The 25,700-nt window shown below is 39.6% G+C and overlaps 2 protein-coding genes across 3 annotated transcripts in view; one reads left to right on the top strand and one right to left on the bottom strand.

The window, feature by feature from the left end:
- Positions 1–14,782, top strand: part of il16 (interleukin 16) — a 55,596-nt gene extending 40,814 nt beyond the window's left edge. For both annotated transcript variants that reach the window (XM_065953217.1, XM_065953216.1), the window contains 8 exons: positions 2,251–2,347; positions 4,639–5,741; positions 7,310–7,452; positions 8,595–8,754; positions 9,687–9,788; positions 11,060–11,291; positions 12,044–12,178; positions 13,367–14,782. In XM_065953217.1, the coding sequence (XP_065809289.1) occupies positions 2,251–2,347; positions 4,639–5,741; positions 7,310–7,452; positions 8,595–8,754; positions 9,687–9,788; positions 11,060–11,291; positions 12,044–12,178; positions 13,367–13,533 (2,139 nt within the window). In that variant the 3' untranslated portion in view covers positions 13,534–14,782. The remainder of the gene's footprint in view (positions 1–2,250; positions 2,348–4,638; positions 5,742–7,309; positions 7,453–8,594; positions 8,755–9,686; positions 9,789–11,059; positions 11,292–12,043; positions 12,179–13,366) is intronic.
- A 691-nt stretch (positions 14,783–15,473) lies between these two features.
- On the bottom strand, positions 15,474–25,668 carry stard5 (StAR related lipid transfer domain containing 5). The gene is made up of 6 exons (XM_020641458.3): positions 25,181–25,668; positions 23,227–23,276; positions 20,816–20,948; positions 19,922–20,039; positions 19,097–19,190; positions 15,474–18,990 (listed from the first exon to the last, which is right to left on the bottom strand). The coding sequence occupies exons 1-6, from the start codon at positions 25,268–25,270 to the stop codon at positions 18,840–18,842; spliced, it is 636 nt and encodes a 211-aa protein (XP_020497114.1). The 5' UTR covers positions 25,271–25,668; the 3' UTR covers positions 15,474–18,839.
- Between the last annotated feature and the right edge of the window lie 32 nt (positions 25,669–25,700).

Genomic DNA, 25,700 nt, shown 5'->3' with positions numbered 1-25,700 from the left:
CCTCCTATTTTAACCATCTCGAAAAAAAGTCTATCTTCATATGGCCATACGGAGAATATGAACAGGTTTTAAGAAGGAAAAAAAGGAACACTGCTGCAGAGGAGAGAGAAGTGATGTAAGAGAAAGCAGCTGTTCGCGTTGGCGTGTAATGAAGTCTATTCATTTAATATTTAATCTGAATTATTATAGGCCTATTGCAGGTCAAATCTGGTGGAATGGGTTATATAGGCTATTAAACCTACAATTTATTTTCATTAAGATGTAATCCAGCAGAAGAAAGGAGACTTTTAAACAGCTCAAAATGAAATATAAGAACATAATAGGCTCATGTAGATTTAAAGTTAACTTCATTCAGAGTCTATTTGAATGTGCATTAACTTTATCCTCAACATAAAGCTGTATCGACACAGATAGGCTAAATGTCCTTTCACCTTTAAATAAACATTTAATTTAGACTCTAATTCTCTGTGGAGTAATGCAGCTCCTTCATACCGAGGCTCGACTAAAAGACACCATGTTTGATAAAATAGTTTGTCCTATACGCCGTAGTATTGCCACCCTAACATGTCATATTAAAACAACCTGGATTTTTATTCTGACAAATGGTGAATCTTAACACGGCATGATACGGACTGAATGAAAGAATGAGGAAATGAAACGGCGTTTCTGGCTCTGAAAGAGGGCGGAGTCAGCCTGCTCCCGACCAGGTTAGCTTCACCATAGTAACTGAGTTACCATAGTAACTGACTCAGAGGTAAAGTAACTTCTCCCTCTGAAACGGGCTGGAGTTACCCCTCTTTCTTGGGTTTGAGTGACCTCCCCCGCTGAAACGGATAACCCAGAGTTTCCCTCATTTCAGGGTTAACTGACTCAGAGTTTACACAAAACCTGCTTACTGAAACAGGTCCCTGGTGATCCACGGTCTGTGTAGGTCAGATAGGTCAATCACGAAGCTTAGAAATGAAAACAGCTGCTCAGATTTGTGATGTTAACATGAGTTAAACATCAGAAGACAATAGCAACATAAAAGCTTCGGACCCTGAGCCCCCACCAACATGGGAATGTGGTCTCTTCTTGTCTGAAGATTGATGTTCAGGTGAACACACACTATTGTCCATGCACTGGATGTGTGTACATAAATGACCTTGACAATCAGAATGAGTTTAGCTGAATTGAACCCATCATATGTTTTAATCCCACTTTTTGTTTTGCATGTTTTGCACTTTTTCTGTGTATATTTGTGCACGTCTGCATGCAAGCAGTATATGTTTCTGTTAGCATGTGTACACCAGGCTCTGGCCTACATATACCTATACATTTACATGATATCATGTTAAAGCTCAGCTCTATCTACTTCAGTATCACTGAGTCTCTTACTCCCTCATTAGTTTGAAAGATGTTCTTTGCACTCTCTTTTATGAACTGTGGCGTGACCACTGCACAGCAACAGAATCAATACCCATGTTGCCAAATCCCTATGTGCAATTTGTACACACCAGTACTTTTCACCTTACTTGACTTGTAAAGATTCTGCAAAAAAAAAAAAAAATTAAGGGACTAGCTTTTTTTTTCCAGACAATCAAGCACAATATTAAAGCAAGTTTTCACTTTTGTTTCTAAAGCAATATTTGCAATAAGGAAAGAATGAAACTAATTAAATCACTACAGTTTATGAGAATGATTTCTATTAATAATGTTGCTTAAATAATAAAAACACAATAATGATACTTGGGGACTTATTGTAGCTATCTTTATGTCTGTTGAACCATAAAATGAATATAACCTGTCCGACCTTCAGTATTAGCCTTCAGAACTTTCTTGTTTCATTAATTCCTTATACATTAAAAACGTTAAAAGTGTTACTTGAGCCAAATTAACAACAAATAAATGATGAAAAAACAATATTCTAATCCCTGGTGGTATCTGGACTAGTACTAGTCTCTGCAGTTTAAACAACAGAATGGTGATACAGTTTAGTTTTGGGAGCACAATGTTCACAGTTATTATTCTTTCTACAGAATAGAAATAGAGCTCCTTTAAAGCAGTACAGCCCCCCCACCCATAAATCCAGATTAAACCCCGGCCCTAACTGTCCCTGGCCAGGGTTTGGTTCTGTGACTGAGGTATTCTCGCAGTGTGAAAGCAGTAACAGTGATGTGCATGAGTGAGCGGAAGCATGGTTCATCATTGCACCTCTGTGTGGTTACTGACAGAGAAGCTGTGTTGTGACAGCACTTCCTGTTTGTGTAGCAGGAAGAAGAACGAAGAAGGGAACCACCGCAGGGGAGCAAAGAAGATTTCACTCATCCAGACCCTTCTGCCTGCACCGACAACAGAGTACACACAGGTAGGAAACAAGTGCTTACTTTCATACAAGCACCTTAATGCAACTTAAGAATTAGATGATTAATGGTGCAGTTGATTTGTTACAGTGAGTTGAGGCGGTGCTTTGCTCATAAAGAACTGATGCTTAATTTCCTGTTTCTAGTCAGGTTTAATGTGCAAGGAAATACAATTTGATCAGGATGTAGTTCAAACATTTCTGAGGGCATCACTTCACAAATAGTCCTTAGAATGATAAGATAGATGCACATGTGCAGTTTCTGCCTGTCTATGTTTACTCTTTGACTCTTATTTTCACTTTTGATGTGACTTTTTGATGACTTCCGCAACTCCTCCAGCCACCATGAGTTTCTTAATTTAGGTAAAATGTCTCCACTACTGTGGGCAAAATAGATTCAACAATGTCATTCTACAGTCATGATCCCCGACAGTTGATTGACTTTATTGGTGATATGCTGTGTTTGGCATCTTACTGAAAATTGGTCCCTATAGTTACATTTACTCGTTAATACTATCAGAAAGGATCTAAAGAACTTACTGAGTTACTCGGTATGCAGGAATGTAACTTTAGAGTTACTTACTTTTGCTTAAATGCTCAGATAAATGTATACATCATTTATTGTTGCTGTGGCAGTGTGACAGGAAACAATTTGCAAATTTCATATAACATTGTAGCCATTTTCAATATGTAGGTATTCTGCTTATTGGTTCTATCAAGGCAACAGACTTCCAATACATACCTTACTATCAGTCAGTTCAGTCCTTCCTGGCTCACAAATCGTGGAGCTGGCAGTGATTTAAAATCAAGAAATTCACTAAACAACATGATACCAAGATGAATTGGAATAATTTTGATCATCAAGTCCAACACTTTGATTTATGACAGAAGAAAACCAGATGAATACAGGGGAGTCTGTCATGGTAACGCCTGTCCCAGTTCAATTATTAGCAAACGTTTTTAAAGAGCCCATATTCTGCCCTTTTTGGGGTTTCGTATATTTAATCTATGTTCCTACTTTGTACGTTCACAATAGCTAAAGTTTGAAAAAGTGTCTGTTTTCATGTACTGCTCCTCCTTGCTCCCTCTACACTCTGAGTCCGTCAGCTACACTCTGTTGAGCCCAGACTGTTAGACCCCACATGGGCCAAGTCTGCTCTGATTGGTCTGCCAATCCGCTCAGTCGTTATTGGTCAGTTGCTCAGCACGCGTCTCGAAAATTTCAACATGAGCTGCGACAACGAGCCAATGGACTTAGATCAGTGATCTCACACTGACAATGACGCTGCACTGACACATTATTATCGAGGGGGGCTAGAACGTTACATGCAGCTAATGCTACAGCTAACAGGAGGAGGTAGGAGAAGCCGCGTTTCCGCGGACTTTGAATTTTTGCACATAGATGTGCCTAAACATGCACAGGACACTTGGAAAACACACTAAAGAGCATATAAAACCAGAAAAAGCAGAATATGGGCCCTTTAAAATATAGATTGTGAACTCATTTGGATTTGATGTTTATTTTAATAATATGAAGTGATCAAGTTGACTGCTGTGCTATTTTTCTGCATTTCAGCGACTGTTTTGCCCTAAAGATCAAAGTTGAACTTTCAGGGTAAAAAGAATTTGACAAAACATTTGATTTACATTTGTCATTAGCTGAAGGAAACTTTATTTGTTTTCTTGAATGGAAATCACTCTTTTTCTGTCATGATATCCATGTCCATGCAGCTCCAACATTCACTCTGATATGTACTGTTAAATGTCTCCATGTACTGTACTCCCAAGCGTCCTGTACGGAAGGACATTAAACCATGCATCCACAAGAGGGTGCCTTTAAGAGTGTTGTCTTTAGCCTGCCCAGGCACTTAATAATCGGGGGGGGGGGGGGGGGGGGGGGGTCTAATCAGCAGTATCTCTACTCTGACTGCACAGTGACTTGTTGTTGACTCTAAACAAACTGCTCTCTCTCAGTCTTTCACTTCTCCTTTGCTTTGTTGACATCCAGCTAACATTCAGTTCAAGTCCACATTCTGCTGGTATTGCCATGTTTGGTCTGTGTCTGCAAGTATCCTGAAAATACTGCAGGAATATGTCACTATGTGAAAAATGATAAAATGATTGCAGAGGACGAGACAGAGTGCTCCGTCTGAATGTAATTGTCTATCGGACATAGAGCATGAATGAGCCTTAGGGAGACTGCTGCATAGCTATACACACATTTAAACAGAGTTTGTTAATCTGATTTTTGATCAGTGGATGACACTTTTCTACTTTCCTCTGTGTGGTGTTGACAGGTCATTCATTAGCCACCTGCTCACAGCTGAAGAAAAGAGCTCTGAGGAGACAGGCTCGCATTGACCAACATACCCAAGAGAAACTACAGGATCCCTGGGTCCGCCTCTCAGACCGTTCCCCTGAAGAACTCCCTGAGATCCACCACCATCACCCCCACTACGCTGCAGACGGGACCTGGGCTCTCAAAAGCTGCAGCAAACCTTTCACCATGAGTGACAAAGAAAATACGATGGAGCGCAATGGAACGGTCAGAGACACCTCTGATACCCCCCCTGTGGAAAAGAAAGCCCCCCCCGTGGCCCCAAAGCCCACCTGGTTTCGCCAAAGTGTTCGCAAAATTCAGGATGAGCAGGACCAGAAGAAGCCGGCTAAACCCGCAGATCAGGGTCCTGAGGTGGGCTTCAGTAGAAGCTTTGGACTTAGGTCCGCCTCATCCGCAGCCGGCCAGTCGATCAGACAAAAGATCCACTCCTTTGAGACTTTTTCCAGTTCAGAGGGTCCGGAGAAGGAGGGCAGCAGGAGGAATGTGGTGCCTTCTACCTCCCTGCCTCTGATGGAGAAAGAGTCCAGGAATCACTCTGCCACATATGAAGTTTCAAGAAAAGGCAAAAATCAGATATTCAGAGAGAGTCAGGCTGACCAGTCTGTATCTGTTGGAAATACAGACAACACCAGCGTCTCTATTACACCCTCTTCTGTCACCTCCTCCACTTCAGCAGCTTCAAGTCAAACAACATCCAAACACTCTGAACCTGTCTCCACCCAGGCATCCACAGATCGCCAACTCTCTGATATGACCAGCATTGATGTGGTCATTCATGATTCTTCTTCTCCAGCTCCAGGGCACGAGGGCAGAGCTGCTTCACAGCCACAAACAGTGGATCATAGCCAGGCTGAATCTGAGCCTGTGCTACCTGCAACATCCGTGATACTCAGTGATTCTGAGGGAGATAAACCTCCAGAAGAGACGGAGGGAGACAGAGCACAGAGTCAAGGAAAGCTTCTGAATAAAACTCTGACTTCATATCAGCCCACCGACTGTCCTCAACAGAGGAGTGTGGAGGGAGAGAGTCTGGGGAAAATCCTCGCTTTCAGTGACCAGGTAATTTAAAAATCAGAATCGGGGTTTATTGCCAAGTACATTTACACAAACAAGGAATTTGACTTGGTGTATTGGTGCTAAACAATTAACAAGGAAATAAAGCAGAACTAGCAACAACTTAAATAATACAGTATAAGAAGATATTACAATATATAGAATAGAATTTAAAAATGTAAAATATAAATGTGATGTGCTATTTATAACGTACGTTAATGGCTTTCGCAATCATCTTCACTTTTTTAAATAATGCTTTTCAAAGTATTTATTGAGATTGGGGAACATTGCAGCACTGCTGTAACAAAGGGTGTCTATGTTTGTGTCCAAAGGGTGTAGAGAAAAACAGCTGATCGCCTACTTGCATAGTTGCACTTCCTCTGCAGTTCAATCAGTTTTTCAAGGTCATCACAACTGGATCTTTGTTATCTTTATATCACCTTTATGGACCAAAGACAACAAAAGAAGTGAATGTGGTCATGAGGTCATTTAGGGTTAAAGGAGCTCGCCAACGGAGCAATTGACTGTGACAACTTACTCCTCAGAGTCTCTTTATCAACCCAGTACTAAGGCTTTTTCAGGTTGCCACGGCAGCAACTTTTCAGTGGCAAACAGCCATGACTTAAGTGAATAGTATTAACTGCCTTTCTGACATGAGGAAGATTATTTCAAACTAAACTACTGGGACAATGGTCCAAATGACCCCCTGTCCTCCAGTGCTCCAGTAACAAATGCTCACACACACACCTACAGGTCATTTTAGAGTCTCTAACTAACCTTAAAGGCTTAATATGTGATTTTTTGATCCAGCAGATGTCGCCCTTGAGCACCAGCATGAAACCAAAAGAACTCGCGCTGCATTGTTCTGTTAGCATGCTAATGCTAGTGCCCTTTATTATGCTCGTATCTTCACACTGCATGTACATTTACCTGAAATGAGCGTGATCTAGAAACACAGTTAAGCAGTGAGTACAGTATGTTATTCTTCTTTTCTCTAGTCCCTCAATTAAACAACTTTTATACTCTTGTGGAGGAGTCAGCCGGCCGTCCTGGCGATGTAAACAAAGTGAAAATAGGACTCTGAAAACTCTGAAAACATCACAGACAGTGGGACTCGGGTGTTACACCCATTGTAGAAAGTCATGACTCACAGAGTTATTTTCAGAGGATATACTTGATTTATATTACCTTTAAGTGTGAAAAATCACATATAAAGCCTTTAGGGTAATATGATAGTCTTTTGACTGTGGGAGGAACCTGGAGTACCCAGAGGGAAACAATGCATACATGTGGAGAATATGCAAACTCAACACAGAAAGGCCCTACAAGTGAGGGAATGGAAACCAGGAACCTTCTTGCTGTGAGGAGACAGCTCTGACCACCGTGCAGCATAACCTCCATTACCCCTTAATGTTTCTTTTTTTTTGTGATAATGGTTCTCTGGAAATATTGACATAAAGAATCCAGTGGATGTGTTCAAAGTTATATTTGTATTTGTACATGATCCTCATACTGTCATGTAAGAGAATAGCCTGATTCTAATTGGATCATTTTTGTGATGTTCTTTGTTTCAGCTTTCACAGGCGCTGATGCGTTCTCTCCCCAGCCATGGCAGCCTCAACTCCCCACAACTGCAGGAACCATGTGGCCTGGATATAACAAACAATCAGGAGTCTGAGCCCGTCCAGGACAGCATCGACAGAGGATTCTCTGTCAGGTGAGACCTAAGCTGAGAGGTTTCACTCAACACTTGGTGGTAGCATCTAAGAAACTGCCAGTTCAAGATGGGACGGTTCCATCTGTTCCACCCCGCCATTTAAGTTTATATTACAGAGGAGTAACGGTGGCACTAAGTTCCTCCACTACTGAGTGTGTGTGGATGTGAAGCCTGTGTTTGTTTACTTGATGGGTTTGTTTTATGTTCATTTTGAAGTGGGTTTAGTACGGTGGTCCGCTATGGAAGCGACTAGTGATCAGAATTCAAATGATAAAGCTAATTTGAAAATTAAAATGCATTAACAGAAATGCTTTTTAATTATCAGAATATGGGTGTATTATGATTTGACTCAAAAATAAAATGATGATTAATTTATCTAATTTGCATTTTAGTTTTCATCTTCAAAAACGCACATTCTTTGACTAAATTAAAATGAGAAAGAAAATGACATTTGCTTTTTCATTTTTTTTAAAATGCCACGTTAAATTTGTATCATAATTCAAATGAAAATTCTAATTTTAAAATGAAAATACAGTAACAGAAACACTTTTTAACTTTTAGAATAAAGGTGCATTATTTGACCTATATTTAAAATGAATATTCAGTCATCCAGTTTGCATTATACTTTTACTCTCTATGTATGCATTTTGTATGACATCATTCAAATGAAAACTAAAAAGGTCTTTGGCTTTTCTTTTTCAAACTTGCCGTGCTAAAAGGTTCCCATAATTCAAACCAACTCGAAAATGAAATGGCAAAGTGGACGGCGCTGGAAAGTGACGCCAGACTTAGCTTTATCATTTGAATTATGATCACTAGTCGCTTCCATAGTCCATAAGAGCAAACGCAACAATTGCATAGTGCATTTCTGCAACATAAAAAAAGCTCGCATTTCGACATTAGGAAAGCGTGAGAGGATTCACACACACACACCACACACACACACACACACACACACACACACACACACACACACACACACACACACACACACACACACACACACACACACACACACACACACACACACACGTAGTTCAAATTGAAGAAAATCTTCCTCATTTCAGAAAAGCAGTTAAAACTACACCCTGCGTGTATATAATACTGCATCGTCTAAGTTGTTGTCATCTATTTGAACCCAGCTTGGCTGCCATGAGAGAGGTCACCATCGAGCGAGGGGAGGGGGGATCTCAGTACGAGTCAGCAGTCACTTCTGCTCAATCCATCATCTCAGCCATCCCGTCAGAAGAAATACAGGAGCTGGTCCGCGAAGCCAAAACTCTGGATGAAGATACCCTTAAGGTAAAAGTCATGAAGAATTCATTTAAAAAAAAAAAAAAGTATACAAAAACACATTTTAACCTTACTTTGCATACAGCAATTTCTAATGTTGGTATAGTAGATATAAAAAGTTACGGTTCCAATTCTTCCATCAGTTTATCGACAGACTATTGATGATTGTGATCTGAACATGTTTTATTTTAGTTTATAAAAAGAATCGGTGATCATACAAACTTGTTTCACTTTTTACTGGCACTAGTCAGAAAATATAATGTGATGATTAAACATATGTACCTGTATATCTCTAAGATGACCATGCAAATTCTTCCTAATAGATCTCCTCATCAGATGGTGAAATGCTACGCTATTATCTTGGCTATGAAGTTTTTTCTTACCACTGTAACTTTTGCGGCTTTGCTAAAGTGCTCATGATGGATAGGCCGGATCTTTGTAATATAACAACGTGTAAGGTCTTTTACCTGTTTTTTGTAACATAACAATGAGTAAGGTCTTTTACCCGCTTTTTGTAACATAACAATAAGTAAGGTCTTTTACCCGCTTTTTGTAACATAACGAGTAAGGTCTTTTACCTGCTTTTTGTAACATAACGAGTAAGGTCTTTTACCTTCTTTTTGTAACATAACGAGTAAGGTTTTTTACCCGCTTTTTGAAACATAATGAGTAAGGTTTTTTACCTGCTTTTTGTAACATAACGAGTAAGGTCTTTTACCTGCTTTTTGTAACATAATGAGTAAGGTTTTTTACCTGCTTTTTGTAACATAACAATGAGTAAGGTCTTTTACCTTCTTTTTGTCAAGTGTCTCGCGATAACAACTTATGAGTTGACGCTATACAAATAAAAATTGATAGCTTGATTGCTCAAAGTCACTTATTTGTTAATCTCTCTTATGTAAACATAAACTTAAGCAGTTACTCTGACATTCTTTCCACAGCAGCTGGTGGACATCCATGTTGTGATTGTGCACAAAGAGGAGGGGGCTGGGCTGGGCTTCAGCATCGCTGGAGGTTCTGACCTGGAGAGCAAAGCTCCCACAGTAAGGATCAGTAAAGCATAAGAAAATAATAATAATAATAATAATAATAATAATAATTTATTCTTTATTAATCCTGTGAGGGGAAATTCAGTTTTACACTCTGTTTAATGAACATGAACACACACATAGGCTGAAATACACACACATGCACAAACAGGATCCTATGAACATGCATTAATGGAGAGGTGTCAGAGTGATGGGGCTGCCCACAGTGGGCGCTCCAGAGCAGTTTTGGGGTTCAGTGCCTTGCTAAAGGGCACCTCTGCAGTGCTCAGGAAGTGGACTGGCACCTCTCCAGCTACCAGACCAATTTCTGGAGTAGATAGTAGATAAAGTCTGAGTAGGTAAATAACGTAAAACACAATAGGAAATAAACACTTTTAATAAGAAAATTAATAAGAATAAATAAAAGTATTTTCTGTTACTTAAAAAAAAAAAAAATGTGTATGTATTTAAAGCGTTTCGTGTTCAAACTCAAGATGAAGAGTCAGGTTCATTTGAAGACTGAGTCATGAGCAATCTTTAAAAACTAGGCCACAGTACTTCACTGTTGAAAAAACACACAAACAGAAGACCAGACATGGCCATCCACAGGTTCACCTTAGCCTGTTTAACAGGTCATTTTTATTTGATCGACTGAAATATTAGTTCTCTTTCTTTTAAAGGTCCTATAGTGTGCAAATACACTTAACCATGGGTTTCTAACACTAATATGCGCCCCTAGTCTGTCGACAAACCCCCTGATGATGAGATAAGTCCATCCTCTCCGTCTTCTGCTTGCTCCACTTTTCTGAAAACGTGTGCTCAAACAGGCCGTTTGGAGATTTTCCCTTCATGACATCACAAAGGGCAGTAGCCCCTCCCCCAGGTGGGTGACACTCCCACAACTAACCCTAACCCTAACCCTCTGACTCTGCCTTATCATCGAAAACAAGGGGGCATGGAGTGAGAAAGCTCAAGTTACTAAAGCCCTTCCGGGGGGGGTCAGACACAGCTCATTTACATATTTAAAGGTACAGACACAGAAACAGCCTGTTCTGAGCAGGGCTGAAACAGAGGGATTTATAGACATGCTAAAATAAAGGGATCAGAGTGGAGTGTCTGCAAAAAACTCAACAGACATGTTTTGGGGAGCTCTGAGACTTAACTTGTTGACAAGGAGTGTAATATGTAATCTTTAAATAAATATACAAGAGAATAAACTGAGACTGAACAAATTCTATTAAACTCTGTTAGTGTCTTCAAAGAAAACTTGTTCTTTTTACATGCAGGTCCACAAAGTGTTTCCCAGCGGCCTGGCAGCTCAGGAAGGCACCATTCAGAAAGGAGATGAGGTGTTGTCTATAAATGGACAAACCCTTCACGGTGTCACTCACGCTGATGCCACTGCTGCTCTGCGTCAGGCCCGCACTCTGAAGCTGGCGGTTGTGGTTGTTAGCAAAAGAGCAGAGGAGACAGGGAGCGAGGGCGGAGGCTGCAGGAGTGAGGAGACCAACCCTGCAGGTGAGTCATGCAACAGAAAATATATTTCTATTCTGCTCAGCTCCTCCAACACCTCGGCTCAGCAACGATCAAGACAGCTAGCCTCATGCTAGCAGACAATATATTTTAAATATTTAATTGATAGTGTTAAAAACATCGTCTCTGTGGAGTTAGATGATCACTTGTGTGATCGATGATATCAGTAAGTTCAGAGTGTACTTTTTGCAGTTTGGAAATTCCTCAATGGTGTTATTACATGTTGGCTTGTAAACCAGTTTCAGAAGCTTTGACCCAGTCCCTGTTGCTATGGTTACTCAATAAGATACAGGCTGATATGTAGCCAACACATTAACGAAGAACAGCTTCAGCAAAACAGCTTCATGGGTTCTCCTTTAGAACGTACACTCTTCAGCCATTCAGAAGAGAGTATCCATGATGATCATTTCACCCATTTATATCCTTACTTTGACTTTTAAACACCATAATAGGATAGGATAGGATAATACTTTATTGATCCCCAGAGGGGAAATTCGGACGTTACAGCAGCACAGACAAGAAAGCTCAAATACACATTAAACAGAATAGATAAATAAAAATAAATAAAAATAAAAATAAAAACAGGGGGTATATACAGTACAAAATGAATGATGAAGTTAACTGGGGGGAATTGAGAATTGAAACAGTATTTGAAGAGAATGACAAGTTAACAAAGTTAACAAAGTTAATAAATGTGTGAAGCATCCATTAACACGGTTGTGTGATTTCTTTCAAAGTTACAGAGGAGGAGCAGGGTGATCTGCTGAGGGTGGAGCTGGAAAAAGGTGCTGGAGGTGTTGGATTTACACTGGAGGGAGGAAAAGGCTCAATCCATGGAGACAGACCTCTTATCATCAACAGGATCTTTAAAAGTACGCTCCACAACGTCGTTATTCTATTTCAGTTCCATTCAGTGCTGTCGGCATTGATCAGTTTATGGAGATGATCCATCTCTACACATGTGGATGAAGTGTGGAGCCGCTGGCATCTCTGAACCGAGTTACCCTCCTTATATAAATGATAACGTCAAAGTAGTATTTACAGATCATTTATATTCAAGTAGGGCGGGCACCACAAACTACTTATTAACTAAAATCAATACAATAATCCTTTTTTAATCGCATCATCCCGTGCACAAGCCTCCGCAGTGTCTCCGTGTAGTCACAGTGATGTCAAAGAATGACACTTTGAATGTCTCTCAGACAGCTCAGCTGAGGAGACAAAAGTAACATCCACCTCATGTCATCAAACATTTCACATTTTGACTGTTCTCATTAGATGTTTTCATTTACATTTTAATCCAATTCAAGTTTCTTTTTCAGTAGTTAAGTTAATGTCGTAACCTGCGATCAACCAGTAGAGCAACACTTTATTTCAAAATAAAAGCAGGGTTAAATTCCACCATAGAGTCAGTTTAAGACAAAATAATGGTCAAAATAATGGTCTAACAATTGTTATTTTTAAATACTTGAATTTAAAACATGCAAATGAAAAAGCGGTCAGTTGTGATTACCGTAACTATTGACATTTAGCGATTAAACATTGTGATCTTTTGACAGCTCTAGTTCAAATGTAATGCTCTAACTATCTGTAACTATTCAGCTATCAGCTTATTCATTGGTATTTATACATTTTTATGTTTTTATGAGTCTTGTTCTGGCTCTGCTCCAGAGATAAACAAAGAAAATAGAAAAAACACTTGATTAGGAATGAAAAGGACATGTTGCCTTGTTGTGATGTGACAGATCACGTTGATCTGTTTGGCTGAACACTTTGCGGCGATTCTGGTGAAATAAAATAAAAAGGGTCTTGTTTATCATCTGTGAGTAGAAAATGTTAACAATCAAAAACATCTGTATTTATTTTTTTCTAAACTGTGAAACCCACAAAACAGCAGCTGCCACAGTTACTTTACAAAAACTGTTTCTCCAATTTATTCAGATGTCCACTCAAAACAGACTATTATTTTAACAAAATCTTGAGCAATAGTTTGGTCTTCATCAGTCCTGATAGCATATTGAAAATGAATAATATTTGTGTGTGTGTGTGTTTTGTGTCAGGCGGAGCGGCAGAGCAAAGCGGACTGCAGCATGGAGATGAGTTGCTGCAGATTCAGGGGGTCAGTCTGCAGGACATGACTCGATTTGAAGCCTGGAACATGATCAAGGCTCTACCTGAAGGAGGCATCACAACGGTGATCAGGAGGAGGCAGGGGGGAGGAGAATGACCATGGAGAGACCAAAGAAAGAAAAACAAAATATAAAACAAATGCACTATTGACACTCTGAATATATGCTTTTATAAAAAATCAGCTATCAGCCACTCAGTAGAAATGGATGAAAGTTTATTTAAGGGACAATTCAATGAGAAAATGAACATGAAATTGCATCCAATTCAAGTGCTTCATTAAAATTAAAAAAATAGTTATTAAAATAACATCTTCAGTATTCATCAGTAAAAGCTGTAAAATGTAATTCCTGTGAGCAACGGAGCCAATCAGAGTAGTTCTATTGAAGTTGTTGTTGCTCTGATGGTTATTTTTAGAGTCTGACAGCATTACAGAGATGGACCTTTTTATTCAGGAGGAAAAAAAATGTTTTTTAACCACAACCAGATGTTACATCACTCTCTTCAAAGTCACTGGACTTCATTGAAATGTTAATGCAACTTGAAAACAAACACAGGAACCAATAGGGCAGCGACTCTAGTATTTTGTGAGGTAACAGAAGTGCATTTGTCATGTTGTCTGGTGGCTTTAAAGGGAGCTATTTAACTGCTGTAACAATCACTTATTTACATGATATACTGCTGAGTTAACCTGTGAGCATTTAAAAAAGGTATGCACCTGTCAATCATTATTATGCCATAAATATGTGCAAGATGTTACCTAGGTTTAAAGAGCATTATTCCCCTTTGATTTTGTCTTTATTTGGCCAAACATTCAAAGTGTACAATCATGATGTGAATGTATCAACTCAGACGTTAGGCTCCTGAACACCAAAACAAAGCTTCTCGGCTTTTGTTAACGTCACCTGATGTGATGTAGCTTCAGATCGTAAAGTAACTTGACACAGTCTGTCATCGGCAGGTCAGGCTGTAAGGGCATGGACAATGGATTTATTTTTCCTTTTCCCTGCTTGTTCACCCTTCACTTGTTCTCAGTGTAATGTTATATGATAATTACAGGCACAAAGTTGGTCAAACATGAGAAAAAAATGTGTTTTTATAAAGTAAGAGTTATTTCCCGTTTTTTCCAATGCTACCAGTGCCTTGTTGAAAAGGCGTCAATCTGCCATTATATAACAGGAGAAGAAAGCATTAGTGTCAGGTGTTGGTAAACAGCTGCTGTGTGTTTCCAGCGGGAAAAGACTTCTGTGTGGATCTCCTTTAAAAAAAAACATGATGATGACAAGTAGGAACTTCATACATCGTATGTCTACATGCTTTGACATCAAATAAAACTTACCTTTACTTCATTGTTTATTGTTACAATTGTGAATTAATTTTCATTTCAGGTGATTGTTTAATTAGAACCACGATGGTCACACCCTTACAGATGAGCCGCATCATTAGGTTGCAGTCTTACTACCAGTGATGTGCCAGCAGGAAGTGTACTCACAGTAAAAGTTAGATGTGAAAACTATAATATGACTTCCGACCTTATTTGAATCCAAACTAACATGTTAACTAGTGAACTAGTTCATAATACAGTGTGAGTAGAAATTAGTCCGAGCAGTCAGAGCACATTGGGAGGTGTCTTAGAGAAGCAGCATGGCTAATGTCATGTTCAGAAGAATTGATCTACTTCAATCAATCATTATTTGTAAAGCATCAATTCATAACAAGTGTAATCTGGAGACGCTTTACAAAAGAGCGTACGTGATAAGATGCAGGAAGGATTTCTCTTTAGTATTCCTCTCGTTCCTGTTGTCCACACTTCCTCTCCGCTGAGGTGGAGGTTGGAGCAGGTCGTGCATGAAAGAGGATGGTGGTGGTTGTGGGGACGACACAGGCCTTTTATTCGATGTCTTTATACAGAAAATGTAATTACACACTACACACACTAATACTAGGGTGCTTCTTTTCCAGGAGACACAACGTTTGAATTTAAAAACTCAAGCTGGTCCCTCTAGCTGTGGCCTCTGCCATCTTAAACACAACTTTGGATCAAAACATTAAAAGGTCTTTTATTGACATTACAGGTTACACAGTGACGAGAAGGTGTTACAGTTAAGGCTGCAAAACATTTTGAAAGAAATCTTGTTACTCCTAAAAAAAAAAAGGGACATGTTAAATAGTCTCACCCTGTATGGCTTATCACACAGATGAAAGACACCAAGAGATGACACATGGAGCCTTCCCAGAGTCACATACACATCTTTTTAGGGTTTTTCTTTGTCATAAGAAAAAAAAGTTGATGATGTTTAAGATTATGTTAAATGAATGAAATGAGTGAATATAAACACTATCTAATGGAATGGTTGACATCGACTTCATTGAAATAAAATAAAACAATAGACCTAAGCATGCACAGTATGTGAGCATGAGAACAAATACAGTACATGATGGAGATTATTCTAATTGTCTTTATACCTTCAGGCAGCTGTGGAATAACTTACATTTGTATATGTCCAGTTAGTTGTATTTGTGTGAAGTGTAAAGAGCATTTATTTTGTTTATATTGTGAAACAGAGGTAGTTTAAGATTTCTCCTGTGCTGCAAGCTGATTTTAGTGTTAAAGACCTCAAAGAAACTGTGATCAAAGATAAAACAATAAGTCTTAAAATGATCAGCTTCATGTTCCAAAAGTACATTTCCCAAAGTGTTCCTCCATACAGATCCACCATGCACAAACGTGTAGAAGACAAGGGTCACAGCCCCTGTTGAAACTGACATCTACTACATCTCCTATCACATGGATCACAGTCTTTCAGTGTATAAAAACAAACCTGGAGGTTGTCAGGGAAACTACAAATCTTGACATTTGAGTCAGTGCCACAGGATCCATTTATTTTTGTTGGTAATCTGCATTAAACTGAAGTTCTAACAGGGCTGAAACAATGAGCATGTTTGTCCTCCTTCCATTAACACGTCTCACATAACACTCACTTATACAAAGGCTGTTTCAAATCAGTTGGATATAACTTATAATCAAACATTGAGGCAGCAACAACTGGCCTTAAGAGCAACTCTAAAGAAAAGAGGAGTTGTGCTTATAGTCTCGTAAGTTTATTGTTGTAGGTCTAATAAACCACAGAGTGTTTGAAACCAGCAGAAAAACGTACCACTACTAATTTCACTTCAACATGATAGTCGCTAGGTAAAGAGGAGAGGGTACTCACAATATAAAGGGGGAACAACAAGTCCCCTTGGTTTTCTCAGAATGTGATGCTGAATATAAATCTGTGAACTTGTCACACTTCTCATTAGTCCTCCTTCTAGTGAGACAAAATGTGTGTGCAGCACCTGGCTCACTTTAATGACATAAACACACAATGAGAGAGTAGAAGAACAAGTTTTCTTGTTGGGGCGCCTGTGGCTCAGTGGGTTAAGTCGGTCATCTCTCAACAGTAACGTTGAGGGTTTGATCCCCAGCTGCTGAAGCAACATGTCCGATGTGTCCTTGGGCAAGACACTTGTTGCTCCTGCTGCTTCATCAGCGGTGTATGAGTGTGTATGAGTGGGATTAGTTACTTCTGATGGTACAGAGCAGCCTCTAAAATCAGTGTGTGATGAATGTGTAGGTGTGACCTGCGGACAAAAAGCACTTTGAGTAGTCAGAAGAATAGAAAAGAAATATACAAGCTCAAGTCCATTTACCAATTGTATAGACTTGCCCTTTTTTCATTTGTACAACACTGTATTTATTTATGTTATACAAGACACTGTTAAATCATGAAGTCATCCTGTAACAGATGCTCATCTCTGGTGCAGTTGTGCAAGCCACGCCTCCTGTGCAGCTCGGCGTCTCAGCGCCACAGCCCTGCAATAGGACTGCTCGTTGAGTTTTCAGAGTTTGTAACGGCTCTTCAGCTGGGAGAGAAGTTTAGATTCATAGTATTTCCTGAAGAAGAAGGTGAAAGAAAACTTATGGCCTAGCACTTTTCTAGTCTTCTGACTACTCAAAGTGCTTTTACACCCCAGGTCTCTCATACACATTCACACACTGATGGTAGAGGCTGCTGGGTAAAGAGTCCATCAGTATTAACTCATCCATTCACCACTGATGAAGCAGTAGTAATTCAGGGTTAAAGAGCTGAAGGAGTGCTGCAGGAGCTGGGGTTTGAACCTTCGGCCTTGTGGTTGAGAGATGACTCTACCACCCACTGAGCCACAGCCGCCCTGTAAAGGGCTTTGTAGGAAAGTGTGAAGTGCAAGCAGTAAGTTAAGTTTACATGAAATCTCTGAGACGTTTCCTTTGGTGATACAGTTTGTACACTTACAGTTCTTTTGTTTTTTTTGGGGTTTTTTTTGCTGTTCTTTTCTAATTTCTAATAAATTCTGATTTATCCCAAAAATACAGAGTGCATATGCTGTTATGAAAATTTATCAAAACACCAACCAATATCCCTATCCCCGCCAAATCGCTAACTTTGGAAACATGCAATAAGAGCCCTGATGCACTCTGCTGTGATTGGTGAGTATTAGAAAAATGTACTTTTAAAAGCCCAACATGATTTTTGGATCTTTCATACTTAAAAAGTGTTTTAAATATTGGTCAACTGTGAGGAGCCCTGTTTCCATAATGTTTGGTTCTAGCACACTGAGTACAGTCAACATGTAGGAAAATGATGTTTCACTCAAAGGAGAAGTCAAAGTGTCACATTTCTGACAGAAGGCCCCTGAAGAGTTTCAGGGACTGAAAGTGAAGAACAGGAAGGGGAAATGTACTTTGGAAACCTCTACCACGAGTAAAAGGGAAATATACTGTGATGCCCCGGGAGTGCATCAGGGAGAGTGCTCGAGTGGAGGCGTGACATTTCTTTTTACAGGTGAGCAAAGCAGAGCGAATCAGTGGCATTTCAAGAACAACACTAAATATGAGGTATGACATGAGATTTCTTAACCATATATCTGATAGCATTGTAGGGTAAACCAGGTCCATGCAACATGCATGTTTTCTATACACTCTGAAGGATGCAATGAGGAGAATAAATGCCTTCATCCCGTCCATATTTAAAAACATTTACAAATACAGATTTACATCATGTGTTTCTCTTTAGATTGGAGGACATATATTCATCCCACAGGTAGGGACACAAAAGATGCTGGTTTGTCAAAGACTTGATCTTAGAGCTTGTGACTTTTTTTAGTGCCCTCAAATTGGAAGGAAGGAAGATTTAGCGAGTTCCTCCTTCAGTACCAGGGAAATATAAACTAATCATGGCGTCGAATTAAATGAAATAAGTGTTGGATCATGTCGGTGTACTGATTGCTGTTGGGTTTGGACTGTTTTAAAATAGACTGTTTTTCATTTGGCCTGACAAGTCATTAGGCCTCAGGTTTAAAGGTATACTTCTTAACCTCTCGGTGTCAAAGGTCCTTGAGGGATTTGACAGCCTTGGACAGGTTGCTGTAGAACTCGGTCATGCTGGAGGGGAAGAAGGAGTCGACCACAGAGCGAGGGAGCAGGCCACTCAGGTCAGTCTGGAAGAAACTAAAAACCTGGGTCTTCTTGGGCTCTCTGAGTGGAAGAACAGAAGAAGTAGAAGAATACAAAAAAGAGAGAAGCAAATTAGGTGGGTGAACATGGACTTAAACTTGTTTGTGGGGTGTGTACGGGTGCTCACCCTGAGACGGGGACACAGATGCATCCACACGGGTGGTTAAATCCTCTCACATAGCCGGACTGGGGAGGACAGCCCGCGTGAATCACGTTGCTGGCTGTTTGACACAAAGACACAAAAGGTGCACATTTATCTGTGTTATACTGGACGTGTGAGGGGCTGTGTCTCTTTCAGAACAGATCACTGCTGAGGGATCTTACTAAAGGTGTTCTATCCACACTCTGAAAGACATCAGCTTAAATAAAATCATTTTATCATGACTCAGCAAAATCTATCAATCTTCTCAACAAACTCTCTAAAACAAATGCAGGTGTTTGCCCTTAAAAACAAACACATTTACACTCCAGTTTAAGAAGAATGCATTCAAATAAACAACAGAAGAGCAAATGAGAGTGAGCACAAGAAAATATATATCTTTCAATTTGACGTCACATACAGGATTAACAAAACGATGGATTACACAATCACACAACATCTGTCACATCAGGATCCTTTCTATGAAATGAACCATCACATGGACAATCTGGGTCTTAGAGGAGCAAGAACTCAGCACAGTGCTCCTCATAATAAGCTGATAATAAAAAATAAAGGAAATAATTTGATTAATACTGGGGGGAGGGGGGATCAAACAAAAAAAAGTCTATTAGCCGAACTTGGAAATTAATATAATGTCAAATATTATTTTATAAATATACTATATAATAAAAATAATCTAAATATAAATAAATATACAAACATATTACTGCACTTTCAATACTTTTGGTATGCACACACACGCATATCAGGTGTACAACTACAGGAAGTAGAAACAAAGGAGTTGTTAAGCACCATTTGATGAAATGGTGCCGTCTTCATATTGTTTAATTAAAATAACATCCACAAAGTCTCGTGGAGCTATGATCCCCATAGCTGCTGAGGGCGTGACTGTTCTGAAGATAGAGATGTCCTGTGGGAGAGCGGGAGAGAGAGAGCATGTAGTCAAAGACAAACAAAGAGAAAGCTGGGACACATCTGAAGCTGCACTGGACAAGTAGTTACTACATTTTGACTTTATCAATCAAATCCAGCAGTCGTTATTTTCAGATAGTTCTTTTGTCAAAACCTTTTTTGGTTTTCGACATGATCAGACTAGATTTCTGGATTTACAGTTTAAAGGCTTTACATGTGATTTTTCACACTTAAATATAATATAAATCAAGTATATCCTCTGAAAATAACTCTGTGAGTCATGACTGTCTACAATGGGTGTAACACCCGAGTCCCACTGTCTGTGATGTTTTCAGAGTCCTATCTTCAGTTTGTTTACATCGCCCGGACGGCCGGCTGACTCCTCCCCTCGTGTATAAAAGTTGTTTAATTGAGGGACTAGAGAAAAGAAGAATAACATACTGTACTCACTGCTTAACTGTGTTTCTAGATCACGCTCATTTCAGGTAAATTTACATGCAGTGTGAAGATACGAGCATAATAAAGATCGCTAGCATTAGCATGCTAACACAACAATGCAGCGCAAGTTGTTTTGGTTTCATGCTGGTGCTCAAGGGCGACATCTTCTGGATGAAAAAAATCACATATAAAGCCTTTAAAGTTACCAAAATATTGTGTGACTTTTTTTAGGATTTAAAATATGTTACAATAACGATCTGAAAGACGACTGAATGAGACGACAGGGTTAATGAATACAACATGATTTAGACAAAGATCTTAAGTAAACAAACAAACCTCTGTGATTTGTTCCAACAGTTGAAACATTTTCACATTTTTGTCCCAACTGACTCTGAGCCCGTTGGGTATCGGCTTCAAGCACTCCCAAACATTCTCTGGGCTGCCGTTGACGATCCCCTCCCCCTTATAACTAAAAGATAAGTGACATGACAGATTAGATTATTTTCAGGTCAGATGAATTTGATGTATATATTCTATTCACCCCACTACACAGAGAGAAACTCCACATTTCATTTGATTGGAACCTTTAAGCAGTTGTTTTTGAGTCATTTCTGGTTTTTGAGGGGGGGTTGTATGAGGTTCTTGTCAATAATACGTGCATCAGCCACAGGAGATGCTGGTCAGCCTCGCCCCCTTCATTGAGAAATGGGTCAGAGTGCCTTTCGTCACTGCTGTGGGCCATTTGTACTGAGTAGTTGAGCTTCACCCTGAACAGCAACAATGATGTAAGAGCACTATGGCGTTCAGCGTCAACACGTTTACCATCAAGCTGTTCTGTCTCTTTAGGTAGTGTTGTAATACTCAAAATCCAAGACCGGTCCCGAGACATTTTTACTCGATCTCGTCTCGGTCTCTGGACTTTAAATCAATACCGGTCAAGACCACCACTGACAGGCTACTTTCCACGTCATCACTGTGAATAGGAGACTGTGACTAAACCGGAGGAGGAGTCACAATTTTAAGAAATGAAATCATTGAACAGTTTCAGCTCTTTAATTTGACAGTCAGCCGGCCACTTTGTTTGTGACACACACGTGTTCCTCTGCCACCACAACACTGATCAGCTGTTCAGGCCTGCAGGCTTCTAATTAGAAAACAAATCAAGGTTAAGGTTTCTTTATTCGTCTCCCTAGGGAGAAACTTGTCTCGGATACTGCTGCATAGACGATACATTAAATAATATAAAAACAGTCTGCGCTAAAAGATGAGAGATTTTTTTTACAGAGACTATGACATACTTTTCATGATACAAGAGGACACTTTGACTTCTGCAGACAGAGACTCAACAGGTCCCAAAGACAATGGACTTGAACTTGTATAGGGCTTTTCTAGTCTTACTCAAAGCGCTTTTTTTTAACACCGCAGGTCACACCTTCCTGTTCACACACTGATGGCAGAGGTTGCTTAATAAAGTGTTCATCAGTATGACTAATCCATTGTTCTACATTCGTACACAGCTGATAAAGAAGCAAGAAACTTGGGCTCGAGGGTCTTGTCAAAGGACACACTGACATGTGGCTTCTGGGGATCGAACCCCTGACAGAGAGAGAGGGGTGAACTTCTGTGTTAACTGAAGGACAGGGAGAGATCCCTCTTGGGATGGTGGTGCAGGTGTGTAAACTGTGCACATGTCCACAAACCCAGAGAGCTACAAGGGGGACTTTTCTGGATCAGAGGGTACCAGCGGATCACATGTTCCTGCAGTCTGCATCACTCACCATCCAGAATTCCCTGTACTGAACTCTGATGTTTTACCAACCTTCATCAGTTTCTACAAATCAAATTGAAAAAAACCCCAGAAAAGTCAAGTGGAACTTTTATCTCTAATTAAGTTTTCGGCTCGCATTTTTTTTTTATTGCATGACACAACTCATGGTATCGTCTGCACGATATGTTGACCTTTTTAAAATACACTGTGTCAGCTGAGCTAGAATAACACACTTAAAACCAGAACTGTGCTGTGTCAGCAGAATAATCTTTAAATGATCTCAAACTGGGATTCATTTGTATCCAAATTCACAATAGCTGAGTCTACTTGCAAAGTTGAAATGTACACTTAAGACACGTTTGTGTGTTTTGGTGGAACAGTGTTAAAACAGATTTATTATGGCAAAGTAAAGCACTGACCATTTTCTAAACTTAATGTACAATTACACTGTCTTTGGTGTTTAGGTTGAACCTTTAAAATGAGCTAAAAATGACCCCTGTCAGAATCCCACAGGGGGAGCTGGAAAATGCTGGCGGGGAACAGAAGGAATGGATGGAAGGATGGAGGACCCCATCAGAAACGTTGTACAGCCTAGGAGAGTCACTCCAGCCGGTTTCTCAATAAAGGGCCGATCCTGTGGCTAATATACTGGCTATAACAAGTACCCCTTAAAACCCCACTTCAAAAACCTCCTACATCAACTATCCCTTTTAAAAAAAGGTACAGCTAGAATTTTTGAATTTTTTGAACTACTTGTCAATCACTTCCACCTCTAATACATCCTTCAGGTTAACTAGAGGTTGCTTAAGGTTTAAATGAAGTTTCAGACATCTAACAAGAGGCTCATGGTCACGGGAATATGTTTTTCTCTATTCAACACACAAATGATTTATAATCTTTTTTTATTTCAACTGTTTATTAAACCAAACATAAAATAAAATAAATAAGAAAGACAAAAAAAGGAGTTGAAGTTTCTCACACATTCCCGAGGAACTCAGATGAAGGACGCCAAGACACGACGACGTCATTCTGCCAAAGAAAAAACAGAAGATAAACAAAGAGCATTGTGAAGAGTCTGATAGATGCTGCTGTTGAGAGGTCTCCTTCAGCTGGAACAACAAGTGAACAGTCAAATATTAAGCACCAGGGTCCAGCTGTTTGAGGAACTCTGACTGGATTAGAGCTGTCAGAGTGATTGAGTTGTTTCTGAAACCAGGCTTGATCACCTCGTTTTGATCCTCTTGAAAAAAAAACATTCAGTTTAAGTTCTTTAAAACATTTTAGTAGGAATGTACAGAGGCCCTACGTGGATAAGCATTAATACATTTTATTTAAATCTGTTCTCTGTGATGAAGAGTCAATTATGGGTTCTTTTTCGACTTATTATTTATAATGTTAATGCAGGAGAACAACACTAGTTTTTACAGTCGTTTTCTACAGATCTCTAGAATTGACGTTATCATGGGAACGCCGTCCCATTGTTACAGTGTTAAATCAAATGTATGGAGATTGTCCACTGAGGGCTCCTGTAGGAGGAGTACAAATATTCTTGATTGTCCTGATTAGACCTGTTCCAACTGCCTGTTCAAGGCGCCTTCACTGTCACAGAGGAGTAATGACGCCCCCTCTGTCCCGCCTACATTACAGGGGCGAGCCAGGATCAACAGAGCCAGCAGGGATAGACAGCACTGTGTGTGTGTGTGTGTGTGGATACCAATACTACGCTGTTGCATAATCAATATGAATGTACAAAGACGTAAAGACAGCTGAACTATGGCAGGGCGCTTTTGCAGAGTGCGCCCTAAAAAGAGCTCCCGTATCTGGTCAGACCGGTCAACTACAGATCCACTTTGAAAAAACAGGAGACAAGATGAAAAAGTTGATTGTGGAAAGCAAAGGCAGGGATACATGGGAAATGGACTTGAGCTTATATAGCGCCTTTCTCTTCTCACTACTCAAAGTGCTTTTACACCACATGTCACACCTACACATTCACACACTGATGGTAGAGGCTGCTGAGTAAAGAGACCATCAGATGTAACAAATCTCATTCATACACCGCAGACGAGGCAGCAGGAGCAACTCTGGGTTAAGTGTCTTGCCCAAGGACACACACATCACTCAATCTTTTTTTTAAGATTTATTTTTGGGCTTTTTGGGCCTTTATATATTCATATTTATTTATGTATTTCTGTGTCCATGTTGTACAAGGAAAAGTAAATATGTAAATTAAATGGGCCGTCCTAACATTACTGAAGTAGGATTGGTCAATTTTGAAAAACAGACAGAAGCAAATTTACATATATACTTTTCATCTGACGACCTGGACACAGAAATAAATAGATGTGTAAATGTAAAAATACGGAAATAAATTAATAATTCTATTAATGTGGAAATGTATGCATTGATACATATATAACTGTAGAAATACACTAATAAATGAATAAATACATGTAAAAATATATAAATAGCCTTTTTCATTAACAAAGTGTATTTATTATTTATTCATTGATGTATTGTTTTCAGCATTTATATATTTATTTATATTGATGCATTTATTTATTTATTTATACATTATCGTATGCATTTCTCCCAACATTTATTTATACTTTTATTATTATTTATACTAGTCATTTTTTGTCCCTCATAAAAACCAGCATTTCGAAGACAAGCTAACGAGATACACGAGTTGAGATCTCGAGAGAACAGACCAAATGCACACAGTATCGCGAGAACGCGGGAGTTAAATAAAATATATCGAAAATGTCCACCTCGGGGTTCCGTATTAAAGCGTCATTTGTCGGCATATTTGTCTACGACAGGTTTCAGGGATATTTACATGAAGCTACTCGTTCTCTATACCAGTGAGTGAGATGCGAGTTATCAAGACAAGTGTTTGAGTATTTCCATTTAGAAAAATAATAACCATTTACCGATTTCTTGCAGACTTTCCACCCGGACGCATCCTTCCTGTAGCCCATCAAACAATCAGCCACCGACTTCGCTTTCTCTTCATAATCCATGATAGATAACAGGTGACAAGCAAAAGACCCCTTTGCTAACTGAATTTATTGTTCGGGGAAGCTGACGTTATGGCCCACACAGGTGATAGTTATCCCTTCATTCAATCAAACACAGAGTCACACAGCGGTGATCAGTAGCTTTAGCTCGTCAGGTGAGCATGATCCAACACTTCACAGACAAATGAATGAAAGGTACTGCGTTAGCTCCACAGCAGCTGGCTCGGTGTGTGAGCAGAATCAAACACAGCACTAATAGTAAAGGTGTTCTTAATGTCGCAGGACAGCAATCTAATGCGATTACTGTGTAAAAAATCCTCAAGAAGATGAATGAATTTCCCGAAATCAGAGGGAAATGGTGTAAACACATCCAGAAAAAAAATTCTCTTCCGGTTGTCCTTCAAAAGAAACGTCCTGCTGTCAAACCTGAACG

Source organism: Labrus bergylta, chromosome 3 (genome assembly GCF_963930695.1).
Source record: "Labrus bergylta chromosome 3, fLabBer1.1, whole genome shotgun sequence".
NCBI classification, from domain to species: Eukaryota; Metazoa; Chordata; class Actinopteri; order Labriformes; family Labridae; genus Labrus; species Labrus bergylta.
Note: the sequence above shows the minus strand (reverse complement) of the source record. Positions and strands in the feature narration are given on the sequence as shown.